Here is a 24,881-nt window from a genome sequence, read left to right on the forward strand (position 1 = left end):
TTATATATGTCATATCTCCTATTTTCGGGACTTTTTGTATTTTGGTATGTACTTTTAACTAATATTATCCAACATGGTTAAGTGAACATATATATCTTAATAAAGAGTAAACCTTAAATGAGAATATAACATAAAAATGCTAGTATTTGATCAAGTTTTTAAAAAGAGAGTTCTAAGATCATCTCCATTGGTATACGGTGTTTTAAATTATAATTTTGAGAAATATGTACAAAAATTCACTTCAATTGATTCGCTACGCATTTTCTAAATATTAAAGATACATTTTTCATTTCTCATAAATAGGTAATGCCTAACACATTACTCATTTGTTTTTTAATAATTAAATATTCAACTCTCATCGTTTGCGCACTATTTTCCACATTTTTATTATTGTTTTGCTTAAAAATTTGAATTTATATTATAATACTAATAGGGAACACAAATAGAAATTATTGTTAAAATTGTCAATCAATATAGAGTCCCGATTATATTTAACAAACCTTACTGCCGGAGATGCTTTAATATCTATTACGCCATGCTTGGTTTTACATGGATTATAACCTCTCCACAATGCTTCCCGAAGGCAAATCAATTATCCAAAAGTCTAAATTTAAAGCAGATTATTTCAAATTCTCCTCCAGTATTGAATCAAAAATTTTTGTAGTGATTCAAATTTGGATCACCTAATTTATTGTGAAATAATCATTTTGTTATTTCTATATATTTCGTTTATCGGACTTAAATATATTTTTTATTCTAACAAAATAAACATGGAATCAGAAAATTTAAAAGGTTATATTTTTCAGATTAACATCAAATAAAATTTTATGAAACAAATATGGGATAACAAAATTTAAAGGACGCAATCTTATCTCCTACTTTATTTCGGAAAATTTAAAGAATTATAATTCTTGTATTATTTTTTTAAGAGAAGAAGATAATTCAATAAATAACAGTAATACGGCATCTACAAGAATTATCGTGTCGAACAAACATAGAATAAATTAACATGCCTATCTTCATATCCAGGATGAGACAAATAAGCGATGTTGAAATTGACGATGGTATATATATATATAAATCATTACTCTGCATTCACCATCTTTTCCAAAAACTCCTTTTGAGCTATCAACCACAAATATAATTTCCGGAAGGCTTTTATCGATAAATCTAAACCAACTCTCACAAAAGGAGAGAAAAATCACAGACTCTCACCACCAGGGAGTGTAGGAGATAATCGATCCACTCGCACATCCAAAAAGCCCTCAGGAAGTGAATAAGAACGAAAATAGAAAGTTTCGGTGATATATATCTATTAAAACTTTCCCCAAAGAGGGAGATTTATTAAGAGAACCAATGAAACAAGCAAGAACAATCAAAGAACAAGCAAATAAACAGAAAGATTTGGGGCTTTCCACCGGAAAACTGATGGAAGCCCCGTCAAGATATGGAATAATTCTTGTATTATTATCAAAATAGAGTTTTATGTACATGATATCACAAAATTTAAAAAAATTTATCAAATCTTATCTCATACTTTATCACGGAAAAAACATAGTCTTATGTTTACCGGTCTTCCTTTTCAAAATTCTACGTTAATGAAAATTTTTATTTTATTTATGTTAAAACGGTAATGAAATAAATTGTTCAAGTGATTCTTAGACTTTTAACACACCTCTTCTTACTCTGTTCTTTTGGTCTCAAAGAGAAAGCATATGCATTATTTGGCTTGCCCTACAATTTTGGTTTGCTGATTAAAATCTTACTAAATTTTCAGTACTAATTACAGAACCATCTCTCCTTTTCTGGTAAAGCTCACTATAATATTGTCAGGAGGCGCAAAAAAAAGAAGGAAGAAGAATGCATGTAAAGTGTGCTATGTGCACACCTCCGATATGTACACTTGTTTTTTTGCTTTTTCTTTCTTCATACTTGATAGGCAAGAATTAACATAAAGGTGAGCGATTTCTTTGTTTTCTCTATTTGTATTAGTTGCTAAACAACGGGTAAGTTCAGAGGCGAGGCTATGTGCATGTTTGTAGCAGAGTGTGGGGAATTTTATTCACCATCTGGAGAATGATCCTAACAGCAAAGCTTAATTGGTTTCCTTTAGAGTTTAGACCAACAACAAGATACTTCAACAACAATTGTCCAACTAATCAGACCTCTGAACATGGTAGATTCTTAGGCCGACTGCTGACCTACTCTCAGGCACTCCCTGGAGTACTAAACTAAAACTATCAGAAATGTTACACGAAACACAACTGACAATCCCGAGCAAACACTTACTCTGTTGCAATTACTTCCCTGAAGAGGCCCAAGCAAGATAGCAAAAGATTAAAGAACACAGTTTAAGCAGATCTTTATTACAAACACCAAATAGTAAACACTACAAAGCAAATAGTTAACAGAACAGAATGCTTGCATAACACAGTCCTTGCACAGGTTTATTATTTTATTTATTTATTGCAAGGGCCAGAGTAATATTATCTTGGCATTTGGATAAGCTTAATCTCCATAACTCTGGCTGCAAAGCAAGCATTTAGAGATTTAGAAACACTACTGCAACATGCTCTCATTCTGTTTGAGATTCTGATCAGATGTCTCCCTTCAGGTGGTCCTTGATGATGGATGTATCATATCACTGAAAAAGCAAACTAAGTGTTTGCTGCGGTGGTGAACGATCTGTCTCATTATCTGCAAGGTTGTGGAATTCCAGATTTACCTCCCTGTTATCATCCCTCTCCTTTGCATCTGTGTTTTCCTTTTCCATTGCAGTTATCTGTAATTGCATAGAATTTGGTAAATAACTTATTGGTTCTGCTTGTTCAAAATTTTTTAACATGCATGCAATAATGATGTCCAGGTAAGGAATTGGCAATCTATATGTACCTTCCGCTTCAAGAGCTTGTTTTCTTCCATTAGCAATTTTGCCTACACAAGGAGGTTAGCAAAGTCTCATTACAATTTTTTTGGTTATATTAATTTAACATTAAAATGCCAATGTGCATGTATAATGGTCTGTTGTACTCTGTACATATTACTTTAAGAAATTGAGGTTTTCCACAAAGAACCGCTAATTATGCATTAATTATGCTCCAAATGTGTGAACAGTATTTTTCATCTTCTATCGTGCTTAATTACAAAAGTTTATACATGAAACAATTGCACAGAGGTTCCTGATTAATTTTAATGGCTGTAGTTAATCAACCAAGAAAATAATTGGAGCTAGTTGACGCCTGACACGAAATAATAGAAGGCTCAAGACAAGCTTAAGATATAGAAGCAGCTTCCCTAGCTGCTTAGTTATGCTCTTAGAAGAGAATAGGGTTATGCTTTTAGAAGAGAAAACAGGGTGTCTCGATGGCGAATTCTAGGGTGAATCTGATGCTTACATATCAAAATACATATTCCTCAAGGTACACAAGATTTTGAGCACTTCTATTCCATAATTAATGGCCTAGATTAGCTTTCCCCTGTCAAATTACTACTTTATAATTCTGCAAATATACATTAAAATTTGCAGTAGACGTTCCAAATATTTTTATGGTCATAAATTGAATAACTTTTAACATAATTAAGATGACTTGAGTTTTAAGATGGAGGGAGTAGCATAACAAGTTGTCCTTGCAATGTATATGGCAGACGCTACGAGTCAATGGTAAAATGAAAGGAGAAAACGATGTTCAGGTGAGATATATCACTTAATCTCGTCTCCCAAATACATGTTATGCCAAGATACTTTGGAGGCCTTTTTATTATAAACAACATTAAGAAACCTTAATTCAGTACTAAAGAATTTATTTGGAGAACAAGGAGGGGTACCTTTTCATGAAGAGTTATTGCTGGTTCCATCATCTGTGTCTGCAGAGTCAAAAAATTTAATATGAGTTGACTAGACCCCCTACACAATAGTATATACTGCATAAACATGTCCAGTAAGCACTTCAGAGATATGTAATATATTATCTGGAATGTCCTAAACATTCTAAACATCCCTACACAAGTAAACATGTTCAGATATAATGTAAGAGGTTTAGTAAGAGAGTGACTGGCACAGCCTTTTGTTGCTCACAACAAGAAAAACTCAGATAAAGCAGGATGTTAGGAACCAACTTAGCATGACTGTTACGAGGTGTTAAGGTAGAATAATGCCATCAATAAAATCCTTGACTGCATTCCTAAGTTGCTGATGCTGCCTTGCTACACAATTAGGTGCACTATAAAACCTAAATTAGGTCTGACTAAGAACTGCAAATGAACAAGGGAACTGTTTTTTTGTAGACATCATAATTGGAGCGGTGATACTTCCTTACAAAATTCTTATCTCTCTGACTGTATAAAGACAACACACAAAATTCATGGTTTAGGCAAATATTTGGCTTGTTAATTAGAGAGACACTACATTTGTGTACAATTCTTGGATCTAGAGATAACTTAATAGCATCTATCACTAATTTTGATAGATTCAAGTTTAGATGTTCATACATTGAGCGAGACCTTTGTTGTTCTCGTTTGTGCTAGTGTAGTTTCCAGTTCACTCTGTAGTTGTTCAAGGTTAGTCACAGTGAGCTGGTCCAAATTCAATTCATCAAGGTACCTATATAAGATTATTATATATGTCAGAGGTATATTATCACACAATATGAATATCCATTAACATTTAGATAAGAGAATACTTGCCTTTGAACTTGCAAGAGATTTTTGTTAACCGGGCTCTTTGCACACTCCGAGTTCTATCCACAAGTAAATGTTGTCAAATTAACAACAATCTAGTGTATAAATCCATGAAACTACTTCCTTCCGGAATGACAGCATCATCAAACAAGGCTAATTAAGTAGGAAACAACATAAAAGGCCGAAGCCAAGTTCTCAGTTATAGTAGTAGAAGTAACTGGTATATACCATAATAAAACACATCATGCAGTCATAGCCTTTCCCTGTGATCTCCCTCCAGATAAGTAGGTGCATTCTAACCAATCATTTTCTTATGTACTTTGAATTAAATTTGAACAAAATATTTACACAAGACAAATTTATTTGAATTACTAAAACTAAATATTACAAAAAACACGGGGGGAAATCTAATTGTAATTAATTATAAGAAATAGATATCAAAATCATCACTCATTTGATCTATATATCAAAATAGTCATTGATTACAAACGTGGTTGAAAATGATCATTGACTTGTAAATTTTTTACCAACTTAATTAGTCATTAAAAATTATGATATTGTATAAATTCAGTCGCTTGCAATGGTTTGCTTGAATTAGGAATTAAATGTCATTTTCATCGTTCAAACTGACATCCAATATGCAAGCCGATTATCAAATTAAAAAAGTTTTCAAATACATCATTTAACCAAAAAAATCTTACAATCTAATCACTAAACATTAAAAAATATTCAAGACCGTTAAGTTGAGTTTAACTTCAACAGAAGTCTGTTTGATACTCCCTCCATCCCAAACATATCTCACCATTTTTATTTCTTTTTGAGATTTCCCATCAAATTCTTAACATGTCAAAACTTACCAAATATAGTAAAATTTTATAATATAAAAATCAACCACTACCACAACTTTTTTCCACTATACTTACTTTATACATTAAATATCAACCGATCTCACCAATATTCTCACTTTTCTTACTTTTTCACACTTTACTACTTTTCTTAACCTTTGTGCCCAACCTATCCCACCACTATCCTCACTTTTCTTACTTTTTCACACTTACTTTACTACTTTTCTTAATCTTTGTGCCCAACCCAAATGTAAACATTTGGGTGGGACGAAGGGAGTATTGTTTTGTTAGATCTACTTCACTTGCCATAGAACAGATGATATATTAAATTGAAGGGCAACCAGCAAAAAGTGATTCAACTTATGCTCATGCAAGTGGTCATCAAACTCAAAATATTTGTAATTAAATCATTAAACATAACATTTATTTCCCAACCATCAACTAAATTACAAAGAAATTGCTATTCGAGTATAAAATCGTTATCTTAAATCTTGATGTCAGTAAATTAATTTTTTTTGGTTGGATGTATATAAACCAATGATTAACAATTCTACTACTAGCTTATGTAAATTAGAATATTTATCAAAGAAAATTAATTATTTGTATTAAATACATCAATATTGTTCTTACTAGTTTCTAAAAATCTTGTTAAATATATATATAATTTATTCAGTATTAATAGATTTGCACTTTAATTCTATATAAAGCTTACTCCCATTATTAATCAAAATATGTATTTTCAATAGAAAAAATATAAAATAATAATAGATTGTAATGATATTTTAGCTATTTAAGAGATACATTAGCATTCCATGTAATTTTTTCGTTCAAGATTTTAATGGTTTTCAACAGTATAAACCTAATTGAAAGTTTTAAATGGTTTAATGTTTAACTGCAAGTTTTTTGAGTTCGGTGACTTACTTGCAAGTTAGATTTGAGTTGATTGATCATTTTGCCAAATAACTCTTTAAATTGGTTATAAAATTTAATAATTTTTATAACGAGTGACTAATTTGATAAATTTGAACCAAACGAATAATAACTTTGATAACTATCTATTAATTATACTTAAACATATATTTTAGTTGGTTAAATAGTTATCTTTTCTTTTTGTTGAATTCTACAAAATTATAGTTAAAAGCGATATATACAACAATCCAAACAGATAAAAGAAGATAAACTAAATAAATCATAACAATATAAACTATCAGATTAATCACGATTTCTACTATCACGGACTAGAGAAATATAAAAATAATCCTAACTATCATGGATTGAAAACCCTCTAAACAAAGTATAATATAATATCGATTAAGTGTGACCTTTCTATTTTGAATGTTTACATTGACGAATAAACGACGACTATTAAAATACCTCAGATTCATGAATTTTAGCGACTTCTTTTCCTTCTGCGTGAGAGACATCATGATATTGTTGAAGAATTGCATCCAAAGTGCTCAACCTAAATGCAGAATGTACGAGTAACCAGTACGGTATGATAAAAAACAAGATGATCGCCTGTGCAGTAAAATAAATTAATTCTCTTAAACAAAGGAAAAAAAACGATCTTTCTGGTATATGCATTATTAAGACCGCTATTAGAAGTAGTGATATTACAAATGTAATTTCGAGGATTTACCAAAAGGATCATAAAAGCTTATTTACCTACACTTATGTTGTTAGCCGCTTCTTACATGTAACTATAAACATAATTCATTATTGTTATATACATAAAACAATGAATAGTAAAGACGGAAATGTAGAAAAAGTTAAACTACATTGAAATCATTATGAAAGACCAACTTATTATATTGAGAAGAAAAGATATGATATTAGTCAATTACAGGAATTCAACAAAGTATAACTCTTTCAAATTTGTTCGTGGGAATTTAACAAAGTATTTTTGATTTAAAATTTATTTTTTTGCAACAGATTTAAGATCTTTAATATTAATGTTTTGAAATATTTTGGGATATGTTAGTGAAAGGCATATGTTTAGCCTATTTGTAATTAAAGAGGTACCAACTCAACTCTGATAAGAAAGCAAGGTAAATAGCAAGTACTGTTGAAGGAATCCGTACGAAGAACGTCAAGTGATTTATTGAAATTATATGTCTGAAGAATTTCAGGATGCTGCTGCACACCACTGGAAGAAGTTCATTAATATGTTCAAGCCTCAGTGTACAAATAATCTTTTGTAGCACGTCCAGAAGTTCAGAAGGTATAAAGTTTTAATACTTTATTTATTCAGAAGATTCCATACTATTGTTACTAATGAAGAAGAACTACGAAGACAAAGACTCGACGAACAAGCCACGTCTCAAATGTTTATTTGATAAAGAATATTTAATTCAGCTAGATACAGATGAACCAGACAGTACGTTTGTGTGTCAGCTACTCAGATTAAGTGTTCTGCATCAACTATAAGTGACCGTTCAATCAAGACAAAGATGTACAAAGTTTAATCAAGCCGGAAGTCTCTGCTGATGAAGATATACTTTTATATAAGTATTTATTTAATTATCTCACTTATCAAGATAATTAAATTGGTTGTATAATTTATTTATTAAATTGATTCACCTTCGAATTAATTTAATTTATGAATTTATATAATTAATATAATTAAGTGAGTAATTATCTAATATTTATATAATTATTTAAACTGTTTTTAAGGTTGAAAAGGGTCGGTATGACATTCTTCAGTAAAGTCATACCGTGTCCTTCTTTATGGCTTTGTTAGTCATGACTTAAACAAGTCATACTGGTGAGGTGTGCATGGTTTTAACAGGCGGCATGACTTTCTAAAAGAAAGTCATACCGTGTCCTTTGCTCTGACTCATCCATCATGACTTCATCAAGTCATACCGTGTGATGCAGTATGACATTCTTTGAATGTCATACCGTTTGCATCCTTATGACTTATTAAGTCATACCCTTTGCATCTCTATGTCTTATAAAGTCATACCTCCTTATCCCTCATGACTTTAGCTAGTTTTGTCATGCCAAATGACCCTTGAAGGCCAAGGAAATTAAGTCATACCGTTTGTACCAGTATGACATTCCTTTTAAATGTCATTCCTTCCTTCCTTTTGGCATGGCTTTGCTTTGTAATGTCATTCCTAAGCTACTAAGTCATTCCTTTCAATGTCATACCTAGTTCCAAGTGCTTTGCCTATATATATGGCTTCACTTTCTTCATTTCAAGTTGTTCAAGCATTGTAAAAGCTTTCAAGTTGTTTGTAACTTGCAATTGTTATATCCACAGTTTTCTGTGCTTTGATCACTCGGTTGTTTTAATCACTAAACTAGAATACATCCTGTCGAATTTATTCTACGAACTTTAGTGGACATTAAAACGAACCTTATTAATTATATAACGACTTAAAACATTGTTATATTAATTAATTAAAATCTGATTAACAAGTTTAATTCAAATCAGATTATTCCGCCGCGATTTTTAGTGACGATTGTATTCAACCCCCCCCTTCTACAATCGTTTCAGGGCCTAACAGTTAGTTGTTTCACTTTTCATTTTTAACAAACACTTCTTATCTTTCATAAACAGGGGTTAAGAGCCGATAAGAAGCATATGAATCTTGGATGTGTATATAATCATGATATAAATCTATAATACACTCGGTTACTACAAATTTCATATTAACAAATACTCTACTTGCACTAACTCACTAATTAATTAAGACTGACTTTTTGTAAATAATATTCTTGTTAAAAGATGATGCAAGCATCATGATGTCAGCTAGCTTACATCATGTAGATGTTACTGTAGATTACTTGGGGACTACTCTTGTATATTCTATATAAAGAGGACTGATTCCTCTCCCTGAATAATAAGATATCAATAAGGATATACACTGCATTACATTACTCCTTCATCTCCTGTTTTTTCTTGCATCTCATATATATATACCTAGCTGCTATATAAACTCTGAGATGGTATCAGAGCAGGTCCATCCTGGACACTAATTTCTCTCCAGATGCTTAGTTTCTTCAAGAAGAACAAAGCTCTCTTTAAACCCAGAAGCAACACTCTGCCCAGAGACCGACAATCTGTTCTTTTTGGACATAATTTACCTTTTCAAAGCTTGAATTCTTCAAGGAGAATCAAGAGCCCAGTACGATCTCTTATATCATAAAACCAAACCTACCCAGAAAAAGCCACATACTCTCACTTTCTGGCCAGTTTTTTTTATGAAGACTCTGAAGGGCTCCTTTGATCTGCTTCTCCCGGCTTCATTTTTGGTACTGATTTCAGAACCTTAAATCTATTTCATTATTTGATTATACTCCTGTGATATTAATTCCTGTAGCTAGTTTCTTTTGAAAGCTCTCGTAAGAGACACTCTATATCATACAAGTACAAAGGCAGTGCTGCCTATCCTTATCAAGTTAAGACTTGATCTTGATCAAATTTATTATACTTCAAAATGGCTGGTGTTGGAGATAGTTCTGTCACAAGTGACGTCACTACAGTAACGGGCACTAAATCTGGATTTCACAGTATGCCATATGTGAGCCCAAAATTTGACGGGAAAAATTTTCTTGAATGGTCAAAGGCTAGTACTATGGCATTAAAATCTCATAAGTTGATGAAATATATCAATGGGAAGTCCAAACAACCTTCGGAAAGTGACTCCAATTTCGATGATTGGGAATCTGAAAATGCCATGGTTTGTTCATGGTTATTTAACTCCATGGAAGTGCATATTCGCAAAAGTTATATATTTATTGATACTGCTGAGGAGGTGTGGAATTCTCTCATCCGAACTTATTCCTTCTCTGGAAATGTGGCCAAGCGGTTCGAGGTAAAGCGGAAGATATGGGCATTGATTCAAGGAGATCAAACACTAGCTCAGTATTATTCAGAGCTTACATCATTGTGGAGTGAATTGAGTCATTACACTATATTCGAGTGTAAACATGCTGAAGATCAAGAGAAATATCAAAAAATGATGACTGAAGAAAGAGTGATGAAATTTCTTGATGGATTGTCTAACGAGTATGATTCAATTAAGAATCAACTTATTGGACAAGTTCCCTTTCCAACTGTGGAGGATGCATATGGTCGTGTTCGATTAGAGGAAAGTCGAAAGCAAAGCATGGCCCGGACAGCTCCTTCAGATCGATCTGCACTCTTAACCGCAGATGTTCAACAGCTTGAGTCAGAAAAAGCAGAAAAAAATCCAGTAGCTCTTATTAGTGAAAGACCAATTCCTCAGTGTGATTATTGCAACAAGTTATACCACACTCGGGAGAATTGCTTTATTTTGCATCCTCACCTAAAAGTCAGAGGACGAGGAAGACGCAGTCGAGGTGGCTACCGAGGCGTCTCATCGGGCAGAAGTACGAGCAAAGGCACTGGAAGGGGCATTCCTTTCAATGCTCATCATGCAGTCTCTGACTATGAGTCATCTACTTCAAGAGGGACACTAAATGCTTCTGAACTCGACACTTTTCGTCAACTATTGTCACAATTGAACACCAATGCAGCCATACCCACAGCCAATTCTGCTCATGCAGGTATCTCTTGTCATTTTATATCTGATAAATTTCCTACTTCATGGATTATTGATTCTGGAGCATCTACACATATGACGAGGAATTCCAATTTTCTAGAGTCATATCATGGCGAAACTGGCAAAATTCGGGTTGCCAATGGGGCTACTGTACCTGTTCACGGACAGGGCACATGTCATTGTCTTCCATCCTTACCATTATCCAATGTGTTACATGTTCCTTCATTATCTGCAAATTTATTATCCGTTCCTCGTATTACTGAAAATCTTAATTGTTCAGTAACCTTTTTCCCTTCTTACTGTGTATTTCAGGATCTGGCAACAGGGAGGGTCCTTGGCAGTGGTAAATTGGTCGATGGACTTTATGTCATGGAAAGCAACTCTGTTTGTCATTTGAACAGTTATCAGGTGTCATCTAAATCTAATCCTGTTTTAGAATCTTTGTATCAATGGCATAGACGATTAGGTCATCCATCTTTTGGTGTTTTGGCACATCTTTTTCCTAAATTAGCAAGTAAATGTAATAAAGAAGAATTTTTCTGTGAACCATGTGAACTAGCCAAACATAAGAGGTCATCTTATCCATCTAATAATAAAAGGAGTTCTAATCTTTTTTCAACTATTCATACCGATGTTTGGGGTCCATTTAGACATCCTACACATGATGGGTATAGATGGTTTGTTGTCTTTGTTGATTGTCATTCTCGGCTTACTTGGGTATATCTTCTTAAACACAAAAGTGAAGTATTTGAGTGTTTTAAATCTTTTCACCACATGATCCAAACACAATTTAATGCTTCTGTTAAAATTCTTCGGAGTGACAATGGTACCGAGTATCACGGACAATTTACATCTTATTTGGACACATATGGTATTATTCATCAAACTACATGTGTTAAAACCTCTCAACAAAATGGTGTTGCCGAAAGAAAAATTGGTCACTTACAACAGGTTGCACGGTCTCTTATGTTAACTATGCATGTCCCCAAATATCTTTGGGGGGAGGCAGTTATGACTGCTGCATATTTGATCAACCGTCTTCCTTCATGTGTTCTACAATTCAAAACACCATTGTCCTTTGTTCCTGCACCTTCCACTCATCCATTACCTCTTCGGTTATTTGGGAGTGTATGTTTTGTTCATAATCATTTTCCCTCTCGGGATAAACTCGATTCTCGTGCTCTTCGTTGTGTCTTCATTGGTTATTCACCAACTCAAAAGGGATATAAGTGTTATCATCCTCCCTCACATCGCACTTTTGTCAGTCATGATGTTACTTTTTGGGAGTCTATATCTTATTTTTCTCCCGGCTCCTCCTCTTTACTTCAGGGGGAGATTAATCGACATAGTCTTGACAGTGAAGTGATAGAGGAGTCACTTCCATTTATCAATATGCCTATTCCAAATTGTCCTGGCCCAAACACTAGTCCAAACACAAGCCCGAACACATTCCCTCCACATTTCAGTAGTGAGTCGGATGATCTAAGTAGATTTGACAGACCAGATTTGATCACATATTCTAGACGGAGAAATAATGATATCACTAGTTTACCACTCCCAGAGACTTCTGACCTCGAGGCAGATCCTACGGCTCCTGTAATTGAGCCTGATAACGGTAACACTCTTGATCCCACTCTTAATCTTCCTATTGCTATTAGAAAGGGTATACGCTCTTGTACTAACCATCCTATCTCGAACTTTGTTTCCTATAAAGCTTTATCTCCTTCTTCACTTGCTTTTGTGTCTTCCTTGTCTAGCGTTTCCATTCCACATACTTGGCAGGATGCTTTATGTGATCCTAAGTGGAAAAATGCCATGGTAGAAGAGATGAATGCATTGAAACATAATGGCACTTGGGAGTTGACTCATCTCCCCGCGGGAAGGAAGGTAGTTGGATGCAAATGGGTGTTCACTGTGAAACAAAAACCAAATGGCTTGATTGATAGGTACAAAGCAAGACTTGTGGCAAAAGGGTATAGCCAATCTTACGGGATTGATTATCAGGAAACTTTTGCTCCAGTAGCAAAGATGGCTTCTATTAGAGTCTTGATTTCATGTGCAGCAAATCTTGGATGGGAACTTCAACAGTTGGATGTTAAAAATGCATTCTTACACGGAGACCTAAAAGAAGAGGTCTATATGGACATTCCACCTGGATTTTCTACAGCAGCAACCATTGGGAAAGTATGCAAGTTAAAGAAGACTATTTATGGATTGAAACAGTCTCCAAGAGTTTGGTTTGGCAAATTTCAAAGAGCAGTAGTTAAATTTGGCTACAAGCAGAGCAATTCAGATAGCACAATGTTTGTGAAAAGAAAAGGTGAAAAGATCACTGTGTTAATTGTTTATGTTGATGATATTGTGATAACTGGCAACGACACATGTGAGATTGCAGATGTTAAACGAAGACTTGCTTCTGAATTTGAGATGAAAGACTTGGGAGAACTACGATATTTTCTTGGCATTGAAGTTTCCAGAAGTCAGGGTGGTATCTTCCTTTCACAACGGAAGTATACGCTTGACCTTTTAAATGAAACTGGTATGTTGGGATGTAGACCCGCAAATTCTCCTATAGAAGCAAACAATAAGCTTCGTGGAGATGTTGGTGAAATTGTTGATAGGTTTCAATATCAGAGATTAGTTGGACGACTAATCTACCTCGCACACACAAGGCCAGATATAGCATATGCAGTAGGAGTTGTGAGTCGGTACATGCATGATCCTCGTCAACCTCATTTGGACGCAGTTTATATGATATTAAGGTATCTTAAAGCTACTCCCGGAAAAGGAGTGATTTTTACTAAAAACAATCATCTTGGGGTTGAAAGCTATACGGATGCAGATTGGGCCGGATGTTCAGACGACAGACGTTCCACATCAGGATATTGTACATTTGTTGGTGGCAACATAGTTACTTGGCGAAGCAAGAAGCAACCGGTGGTGGCATTATCTAGTACGGAAGCGGAGTACAGAGCTATGGCTCGAGGTGTACGAGAATTACTATGGATTAGATTGCTTTTAACCGAATTGGGACTCGCAGCGGTCACTCCAATGAAGCTGCATTGTGATAACAAAGCAACTATTGCCATTGCTCATGATCCCGTTCAACACGATCGGACCAAGCATATTGAGATCGATCGACACTTTATCAAAGAGAAGATCAACAACAATATCATCAGTATTCAATTTGTAAAATCAGAAGATCAATTAGCTGACATACTAACCAAAGGTTTAAGTGGAAAAATGCTTCATCCTCTTATCAGCAAGTTGGGCATGAGCGATATATATGCATCAACTTGAGGGGGAGTGTTAAAAGATGATGCAAGCATCATGATGTCAGCTAGCTTACATCATGTAGATGTTACTGTAGATTACTTGGGGACTACTCTTGTATATTCTATATAAAGAGGACTGATTCCTCTCCCTGAATAATAAGATATCAATAAGGATATACACTGCATTACATTACTCCTTCATCTCCTGTTTTTTCTTGCATCTCATATATATATACCTAGCTGCTATATAAACTCTGAGAATTCTCAATGTCTTCCAAGTGTCCTTCATAATAAATATTTTACTTATATTTATTAATGAATCCTATTATTTGTAAAATAATACTCTCACTTTCTTCAAGTCTTCTATCTTCTCTAATATTTTTATTATGCAGTGTCCATAATGATGAAGACTTTACTTAAATTGATTAATTAATTAATTACACTACTTATAAAATTATATTCCCACTCTCTCCCACTTGTTCCGCCTTTTTTCATATTAAATGCATATAGCAACTCGCATGAATATTCAAACATCTTGATTTAAACGTACCTGAACTAAAATTGGAGACAAAAACTATTTTTCTAATCACATAATATTTTTTTAAAATTCCAAATTGATAAACTAAATATCATAAATAAAACCAATTTCCACCGTCATAATAAAATAATTAAATTAAAAAGATATTACTAATAATAATATATGTAAAATTAGTTTACACTAATATAAAGAATATTTAAGTTAAAAATAAATATTAATAAAATAAACAATATTAATCATTAATATTATTATGAAACAATACAAAGCATATTGATAAATTCTATTGCAAATTAATAAGATAAGTTATATTTCCACAACATATATTATGATTATGATGATATTATTATTTATTATTATTATTATTATCATTATTATTATTATTATTATTAATTGGTTCAATATGAAACTTTTAAAAATGCCAAATTGTTGTTCAAGAGGAATAAGATGCCTATAAAGGTTTGATAAGCATCCATACCGAGATGTCCCTTGTACTAATTTCTACTGGAATCCCTTAATAATTGTAACAACTAAGGTAAAATGTGTTATAAAAGCGTCAAGTTGCATTTTAAATGTGACCTAAATAAAAGTCTACACAAAGCCCAAATAATTAGGCCGGTGAGTCCTAATTAATTAATAAAATAAGTAGGAAACTAATGGGCCAATAAAACAAGCTCATTAATTGGAAACCTGGTTGGATTTAGTTAAGAATGATTTTAAGATTCTACGTCCTATAAGGAAACTAATTTCTTCGTCAGAAGATAAGACTTGGGCCTACAAAGAAAATCTAAGGCTATTCAAAAACTATAGCTTGATAGCCTATATAAACATCATAACCTATCCACTCAGAACTACATCTTGAATTGATTCTCAAAACATACTTGATAGGCATCTCGCATATATCACGTTTTAAACTAGTCGAGGAAAGAAGCCCTAATGCATTAACTATAACCTAGTTTTTCTGCTATAATACCTACTTTATGACCTATTTTATGACTATAGTCGAGGAAAAAGGCCCTAACGCATTAACTATAACCTAGTTTTTCTGCTATAATACCTACTTTATGACCTACTACATTAATTAACATTTGGATTCAAAGTAAATTTCCCTTTTCAATAACATTTACAATGATCAACTTGGAATAATTTTTTGTATGAATTTAGAGTTTTTAATCAAATCCATTTCAAAATTTCAAGATTTTATCTTTATATGTATCATCAATCGCTCTATCTTTACTTATCGCTATATTATCAAAATATTTGTTCTAAATATGTTTAAATTTGAAAATGATACAGAGATCACGAAGAAGATGAAGTGTCATTAAAGTTAAAAAGGCAAATATGAAATTATGGGAAAGAAGATGAAATATGAATTGACATACATAAAAGGCTGATTTAGCTTGTCTATATGTGCATAATTTTATCATGAAAAAAAAAATACAAAATGCTTTATTTTTTATTTGGAAATATCAAAGCAAGCATGCAGTGAAAAAATAAACTAACAAGTAGAGCACAAAGAAATGAGAACGAGTAAAAAATACTTGGAGAAAGAATGTAATCACCTGTTGCCATGAAAGCACTCAGATAATTTTTCACGGTTAGAGAAAACAATTGCAGCAACTTCTGCATCGCAGAGAATAGAAAGTTCTTTGACTTTCTTAAACAATCCCCTTCTTCTTTTTGAGAATGTCACTTGCCTATTAGTCTTGTCCTTGATTGGCTTGATCTCTATCTTCTTCCTTCCCATTTTTTTGCACGATAATCCTAACAAATTTTGCTTTATTGTGTTATTCTTTTATTTGAATTTAAACAATAACTATATGACTAAATTACCATTTCAAATTCAGTTGAATAAGCGACAAGAGTGAGAATCAAATTGTTAAAATTTTGAAATCGAATAAGGCCGAAATTAGGATATATATTACAAACCAAATTGTTCGACTCCTTGTAAACTGAATTTTTAAAAATAAAATATTGGAAACCAGATAAGGTGTATTTGTGACGAAACAAAATCTAATAAAAAATCAAGAAGATTCATATATAGACATAATGTTATTAATAAGACAACAAGTAATATTAGTTCTATAAATATATATATCAAGAAGAAATTCATCAATGCACGATATTCCACACTAGTAATATATACAATTCAATGAGCGTATAAAATGGTTTGACAACATAGATCAAATTTGCATTGTCTAACATATATTATATATTATTTTAAGGAAACAAATATATCATAATAGTTGGCGCGACAACATAGCACTTGCATTTGTGTCGATAATATTTAGTATTATATATACTTAGAATTCATTAAAATAATTTTTGACAATTGATCCTTATAACTATATAAAATCTATACTTACGAATCCATTCTTTTATATGATCATACCTTTTATTTTTATATACACATTTATTTTTCAAGTGATTCTAAAAATTCACTTGCACATCAGTAAGCCTCATATATCATATAGTGTAATTCTAAAAATATCCTTATATTTTTTAACACGAAATTATAATTTAATTTATTTAAGTTTAAAATGGACATAAATCTTCAGATAACCGAACATAATTAACTATTGTAAAATTTAAGGTTTCAAATATTATCACATTAATTAATTTATAATATATGTGTATATATATATATATATAATAAATGTTAATTTTTTTTTACCTAAATTACTGTTCATTTATTAGATTTTGGTTGGTTTGAATCATTTGTCATATACTATTTCAATATTGAAGTAGCATTCTGTTACCTACGTTCCTCTTGTCTTGGTTATCATTTTTTTCTTAAATGTCAAAATTTATAAAGGAGCTTTGAGGATTACACAAAAATTATATCAAACAAAGTAATAGTCATGAGTACATGTGTAATTGTCGGGAATATTATTACCTATTTAATCTTCTTAATATTAATATTTCATGCAATTATGTGAAAATTTCATGTAATTATATGAAACTTGCGAAATAATAATAATTGGTGGCAGGTAGCGACCTAGGTAGTGCAACCGTGAGAGCTATGAATTGGAAGGGGGACTCGAGATCGGGTGGGGCTCGTGATGCAGTCGCGAGTTCCAGACGATGGATAATTAATTTATTATATAACTATTATCACTATTATTGATATTGTTATTATCATCAGTTATAATGGTAATAATAATAGTTAATAATATTAAATAAATCAATAATTAATTAGAATTCTAATTTATATTACTTGCAATTATTTTAGATAGTTGTGAATCACGAATTATATTTGAGTTGTGATCTAATAAATATTATATTCTCTTTGTGACATAATTGTGTTAATTTTCTTAGAGATTGCATCTAGAATTTATTATTGAGGGGCTGTTTGGGTAAGTTTAAAATAAGTGTTTCTTGCTTAAAGTAAAAAAGTGACGTAGAAGTTGGAAGCAAGTTAAGACATATAAGTAATTGGGTCACGTAGAGGTGGTACAATTCTTTGTGATACTTGTTATTGTTACTTAATTTAGGAAATCTTAAGATATATGTTAATTAAAAAAAGATGGTTAATTACTTTATACTTATATGATTACCTGTTTATGTGATGCAAGGTGTATATGTTATTATTATCTAATTACTTGCAAATATTTTGTACAACATATGAAGGGTAGCAGTTAAGAACATTCTAGTAAGTCAGAAGACTGACTCGGATTCTTCGTAAATTGAGTCTTTTATAATAGGTTCAAAAGCGATGTAGTTAGACAGGTTATAGAAGTTATTCAGCACAGAATTTCACTACATATCACGCAAGTAGTTCTACTCTACTTTATATTGAAAGGGGCAAGTATTCTTACTTCTCCTGTTATTGAAAACAAGTTGCATATCTTCAGTTCGACACATTTCATTTATTATATCTAAAGTTGACAACATTGTTAAAAGTACAATTTGATTCTTGTTTAATCAATTACCTGGAATTAATACACGAATTTTTTCACAGTTTAGAACTCTTATTGACTTTATAGGAGTCTTGTTTTAATACTACAATGTAAACTTGATCTTCTGTCTTTTGTTTATAATATAGAGACTTGAAAATTGAAATATACATATATATATATATATATATATTATATATGTATACACGTATACATACATATACATGTATATGTATACACATATACATGTGTGTGTGTGTGGAGAGAGAGAGAGAGTTAAGTTTCATGAATACACACTTTTTTGGAGTATTGGAGTCCAATATCTCAACCGTTCATTATAATTTAGTCCAACGTCCAATAATATATGAATTTTTTTTATATCAGCAACCCGGCAACAATTATTATGTGTACGTGATTAGAGGATTTCAGTTTATTCATTAATTTTGCTTTTACGGTGTTCATCGGTTCTTCGTGGTCATATCACTTTTGTAATCAGGTTCTGCATTATAAGTACAATGTATTTACCCAATCGTATCCAGAACTTTCAGGCATGTATGAAAGATACTCTACATGGTTTCCAAAATGAAACATAATTCCGAATCCGAAAATAAGCCAAAATATGTTGGCCCAAATACAACAACTTGTGTAATCCACAAACTCACCACAGGCCCCCGAATAATCATGATTCTTGGTGTAATTGGTAGTAGAATTTATGCTTATAAATTGAACTAAAGTCCCCGCACTCCTCGATTTGCTAGTTTGATCACTTTGTTAATTCCTTGAGAAACCCTGATGCGGACCCTTGAGACTATACCCAAACATTGAATGAAATGGAATTTAGAAAGTAACATGAAATTGAAAATGAAAGGTTTTATAAAAAGGTTGGCAGAAGAGACTAGTGAACCTAGTCCATCGAGAGGGTATTAGATGTCTATGGGTGTCTCAGTTTTCGTTGTCGATGGGACTTATGTCTGGTGCTCAGTCTGGAGGATTGTACGTGGCTGATCACTTGTATTCTCCAAATTTTTGAAAAGGATTTGATAAATAAATGTTCTCAAGAAAGATTATATTATGATAAAGAATTGTTTGGAATAATTGAAAGTGAAAGTTACAAAAAAAGGTTGCATTTATGTAAATGATCAATCCTCGTAACTTACTTTTTCACTGAATTGCATATCCCAGAATTCTTAAACTTCTATTGACATGTCACAAAATCCCCCGCACTGGGAATTCATATAAAATTCTTGACTCTAGAGATATAGTAATATGGAGAAGAAAAATTGTTTCAAGCATCGACTGAACCGAAAGCGCTTCTTCTTTAAAAAAGAGGGGACGGGTTATTTACATTTCATTTGATAGTCAGAGACAAATTGAAAGACAAGTAGTGGTAATTATAAAGATTTCCCAGGGAAAATAGAGATGTCTTTTACATTATCCATAATATATGGAAGTATCAACATAATTTTACAGATACATTGGTTCTGATTGTTACATGAAGAACATAAGCCAGATGATGGAATGGGAAGACCTAGGATGTAGAAGATCATAACATGAGTGATTCAGAAGATTTGGATAACTTCCCGTGTGGTATTTCATTATAGGCTATATAAGATCCATATGTATAGATTTCATCTACATCCAGAAAGCCGTATGCTTTGGAAGAAGCTTGTACAGTTTAGGGAAGGGTTATGATTGATCAAAAAGAAGAACGATATACCCTTAGGCACAGCCATACATAACCTAGAAATCACATGTGGAAGGGGTGGACAATTAGCTTCAAGTTGAACTCAGAACTAAATTTTCATTACAAATACTTGATTTAATTCATGTCATATTTTATAATTTAATTTTACATTACCTTGTTGAGCACTATTTTGCTCATTATTTCTATTATTTCTAACCTCTTTTAGATAGTTTTGAAGATTGCATGTCTTTTTAGGACTGCACGTAAGAGTTCAGCTAGGATGTTTGTAACACCTCGGTCCTACATCGGGGAGTGTAGAGACTTCACTTCAATTTATAAGAATAAATTCTACAACCAATTACACCAACAAATCATGATCTTTTGGGGGCCTGCGGTAGGCTTGTGGATTACCCAAGTTGTTGCATTTGGCCAAGTTTATTTCAGCTTATATTCGGATTTGGAAGGGACTTGACCCGATTTTCGAAAAAGACTCGAGATTTCATCCGGGTTGTTACATATGGTATCAGAGCCAACTCTTGAAAGCTTGATTCGTCAAGTTGTCGGAGGTGGGGACATAAATGCGGGTGGTATTATGCCATAATGGCAAGAGTCCGGAGATGGAGACACGGAGTCATTCAGTATTATCCCACAATAATTAAAGAGGTACGATCTAGGCCTATGGGCTATCTCTTTCAGCCTGACGAGGACATCAAGAATTTAAGTGGGGGAGTTTGTAACACCCCAGTCCTACATCGAGGAGTGCGGGGACTTTGGTTCAATTTATAAGCATAAATTCCACTATCAATTACACCAAGAATCATGATTATTTGGGGGCCTGTGGTGGGTTTGTGGACTACCCAAGTTGTATTTGGGCCAGCATATTTCGGCTTATTTTCGGATTCGGAATTAGGTTTCATTTTGGAAACCAGGTAGAGTATCTTTCATACTATCTAGGAACGTGTAGGATTGGTACTTTTGAGTTGTTGTATTAGACATATACTTTTGATTATTAGCTATTCTTCTTATCGAGATTTAGCAAATAATGTAGATTAAGTAGTAATAATACTAAGTAAATATTGTTTTGTTTTCAATATTATAGCCTATATCAATCCCGATGTTTTTGGAATCAACTTCATTTCTTTTATTGCTATCAATATTCCATGTTTTTATAAGTTCTAAATATTGTGATTTCCGCTCGATCCGAGATTTATGAGCCTTCGCAAGTGTCAAATGTTTGTATCATGGAAATAAGGAACACTGGACTTGGCCACATATGACGATCCAATTTGTTCATCCTTGATCCATGGACAAATGTAACCAAAACGTCAAGTATTGTGACCACAAATGTTGACAATGACGAACCACAAAAGCTAACGAGTGCTTTTTACATTCTTTACTCCTTGTTTTAGATGAAACTGTTCATGTTTCAGATTTAGCATTGATAGCGGGTGTTGTTTGCAAGTATGAGAAGATGATTTAAAGAAGAAGGGAAAAGAAAATAATGGAGATCGAGAAAAAGTAGCATTTTGTCTATTATAAACATAGGTTCTAAAATTGTATATATGTGTGTCTTTCTTTTATCTCAATAATTGTACCTTGATAATTGTGCTTGTTATATAATTATTTATGATGACTATTGTTACCATAAATATATCCAAACATTAGACGCAAGGATATGAATCAACATTTAAAATTTTAATTTAATCGGGGAAAATACTAAAAAAATGGTCATATTCTTATCTCTCCGTTTTATTTATATAGTCCCGATTTTCTTATCTTTTTATTTCAAAAAATTGTTCATATTGAATTAAAATAATAAATGATGTGTTATATATGTTAATATTCTTATAAATTAATACACCTCCTTGATAATTTTTAGCTTATTTACACGATAAGAAACAAATTTGGTCGGACAGTCGGTATTTAGCCCAAGAGCATGCTTAATGTATAACATGTTTCGGTAGATATTTTATTATAATTAATATATATTTAAATAATCACATTAAAACATCCCTTCGTCCCAGTTTTTATTAATTTTTGATGAGTTTAACTACGAATACTTACTCAACATGACAGGTTAAATATTAATTATTCAAAACACTATTTTAATTCTAAAACATATATTTTCCTGACATAATTTTATTTTCACAATAAAATTAGTTAAACATTTAATATAAGTGTGTGTGTGTGATATAATAACAAGTATTATAAATCACTCGTGCATGGTATATATGGATTATAAGCTAGTTTATTCTGATGGAATAAAACGTAAATTTTAAGAAAAACAAGATGGAGTATTAATTTAATTTTTATATAAATATTTGGTACTCCTTTATCCCATATTATAGTCCTTGTCAAAATTCACCTTTTATCCAATTATAGAAAATAACTTATATTTACAAAAAATATATTAATTTCTTAGAAAAATAACAAATTTAACATATTAACTTAATTTGGACAAATTTTTTGAAACAAAGAAATAAGGAAATGGGAATCAAAAATCAAGATAGAGGGAGTACCATTATATCAATTATATGAAGATTAAAAAAACACTGAAATAGTAAAAATTTCCCAGTTAATATGATAATTATATATAAGAGGTTGAGTCATTTGATCGAAATTGATAATTTTAAGTCAATATAATGAGGAGTTTGACTTAACCTAAAATAAATCTTTATTACTTATAAGTTTATAAGTGAGAAGTTACTTGCAAGTGAAAAAAATAAATTTAGTTTATCTATTTTATGATTATCAAATAAATCATACTAATATTATATTGATATCATAAATTTAAGATGTCTTATCGTGTGTTTCCTCTACCTTACAATTTGTATCGAAAACATTCGAGTTAGCCTTCCACATCTTCATTTTTGCACCATGTTTCGCATCGAACTCCATCTTATATAACAAAGATTTGTATAAAAATAGAGTATTGGTTTAATAATTTTAAGATATTTGATATATAGGTGATATAATTTTAGAAATTGTATAATGATGCGAAGAGGTGAAATAAAGATATGAATTTCACGTTTAAAAATTTATTATTTCACGTTTATTTTAATTTGGCCTTTAATACCTTATTTTTTCTTACTTCTATTTATTTTTTATCTTCTTTTCAAATAATATTACTTTTTAAAATTACCAACCAACCATTTAATTAACTTATAAATTATAATAGTCAAACATATCATTATAACATATTTATCACTTATAACCACTTTTTTAAGGAAAGAAATAAGTAAAAAAAAATTAAGCTCAGATTCTCTTTACTTTTTTAGTGGAGTGAAGTAGGGTCACGGAACAAAATCAAGCAATCTACAATGTCAGATAGATACAACTCAAAAATAAGTACTGAGAGTGGTGTTAACATCAATATATGAACTAACACACTACGATTGTAAACAAAACACAGGATATATACATACATATATAATCACAGTACAAACCCTTTGAATTCGTAATCGAAGAAATTAAGCACAGTATATAGAGCTTGCATAAACACAAAATCTAAGATTATGAAGAAATCATGGTGAATATTAAAAATGACACTAACATAGTTACCTGAGAATGAGAAAGATAGTGACAATTGAAAGAGAGAAGCAAATGGGGGAGCAGGAGAAGAGGAGAAGTACACGTGGGAAAATATATATGAGTCACGAGAAGGTAAGGCGGTGGACTGGAGAGAAGACCAAGGCAAACTCTTGATAAGAATTTGTGTTTACACTTTACAGCCAGTTTCCCCTAATAATTACTCTACCACTGCTTCACATTAGTGTCCACTGTGTAACATTTAAGCGTGTACATGGTTGCGTATTTTACCAATTTAATTTAATTAGTTTCAACCTCTTTAACCAAAAATATACTCAACAATTTTAAATTAGTTCAACTTATCAAATTATGTCAAATTTTAAATTATTGGACACTTCCATTCGATCACTAAACTAATTCTATAATAATATTATCTTATCAATTTTTAAACTTTAAACTAATTAATATTTTAAAACTATTTTAATCTCGAAGACATTCTGAGTAGATTTTATGAAAAAAGGTTTGAATAACAACTGATACAGTACAAGTCACGCGGCGTCTATGGGCCTCCAACTTGAAGTTTAAAGTTGGCCCAGCAACAGTGACTGTGAGGACCATGGTCTGTATCCCACACAAAACTAAATATCAGACGTGGACGAAGTGCGGATCCTGCGGCCGAAAGCATCATCTCTCCCCAGTATTTTTATTTATTCCTGTACTTGAGCGTCACTTGTTTACTCTGAAGCATAACTTCTGAATCATTTATATATCTCAACAAATGATAATCTGAATCACGGTGCGTGATATCAGTTGATAGATACGATTTTTAAAACCTTTAAATAATAATATTTATTTAGTACATTTTTAATATATTTGATGATAGATAATAAAAAAAAACTTAATTCAA

At 32.0% G+C, this 24,881-nt stretch overlaps 1 protein-coding gene across 1 annotated transcript; it reads right to left on the bottom strand.

The window, feature by feature from the left end:
• Window positions 1–2,327: 2,327 nt before the first annotated feature.
• LOC108215272 (truncated transcription factor CAULIFLOWER D) lies at window positions 2,328–24,211 on the bottom strand. Its single transcript, XM_017387696.2, has 8 exons — window positions 24,008–24,211; window positions 16,429–16,630; window positions 6,897–6,984; window positions 4,684–4,736; window positions 4,489–4,600; window positions 3,826–3,864; window positions 2,893–2,934; window positions 2,328–2,782 (listed from the first exon to the last, which is right to left on the bottom strand). Exons 2-8 carry the CDS (start codon window positions 16,611–16,613, stop codon window positions 2,642–2,644), a joined length of 660 nt encoding a protein of 219 aa, XP_017243185.1. The 5' UTR covers window positions 16,614–16,630; window positions 24,008–24,211; the 3' UTR covers window positions 2,328–2,641.
• Window positions 24,212–24,881: the final 670 nt, after the last annotated feature.

The sequence above is a fragment of the Daucus carota genome, chromosome 3 (genome assembly GCF_001625215.2).
Source record: "Daucus carota subsp. sativus chromosome 3, DH1 v3.0, whole genome shotgun sequence".
NCBI lineage: Eukaryota > Viridiplantae > Streptophyta > Magnoliopsida > Apiales > Apiaceae > Daucus > Daucus carota.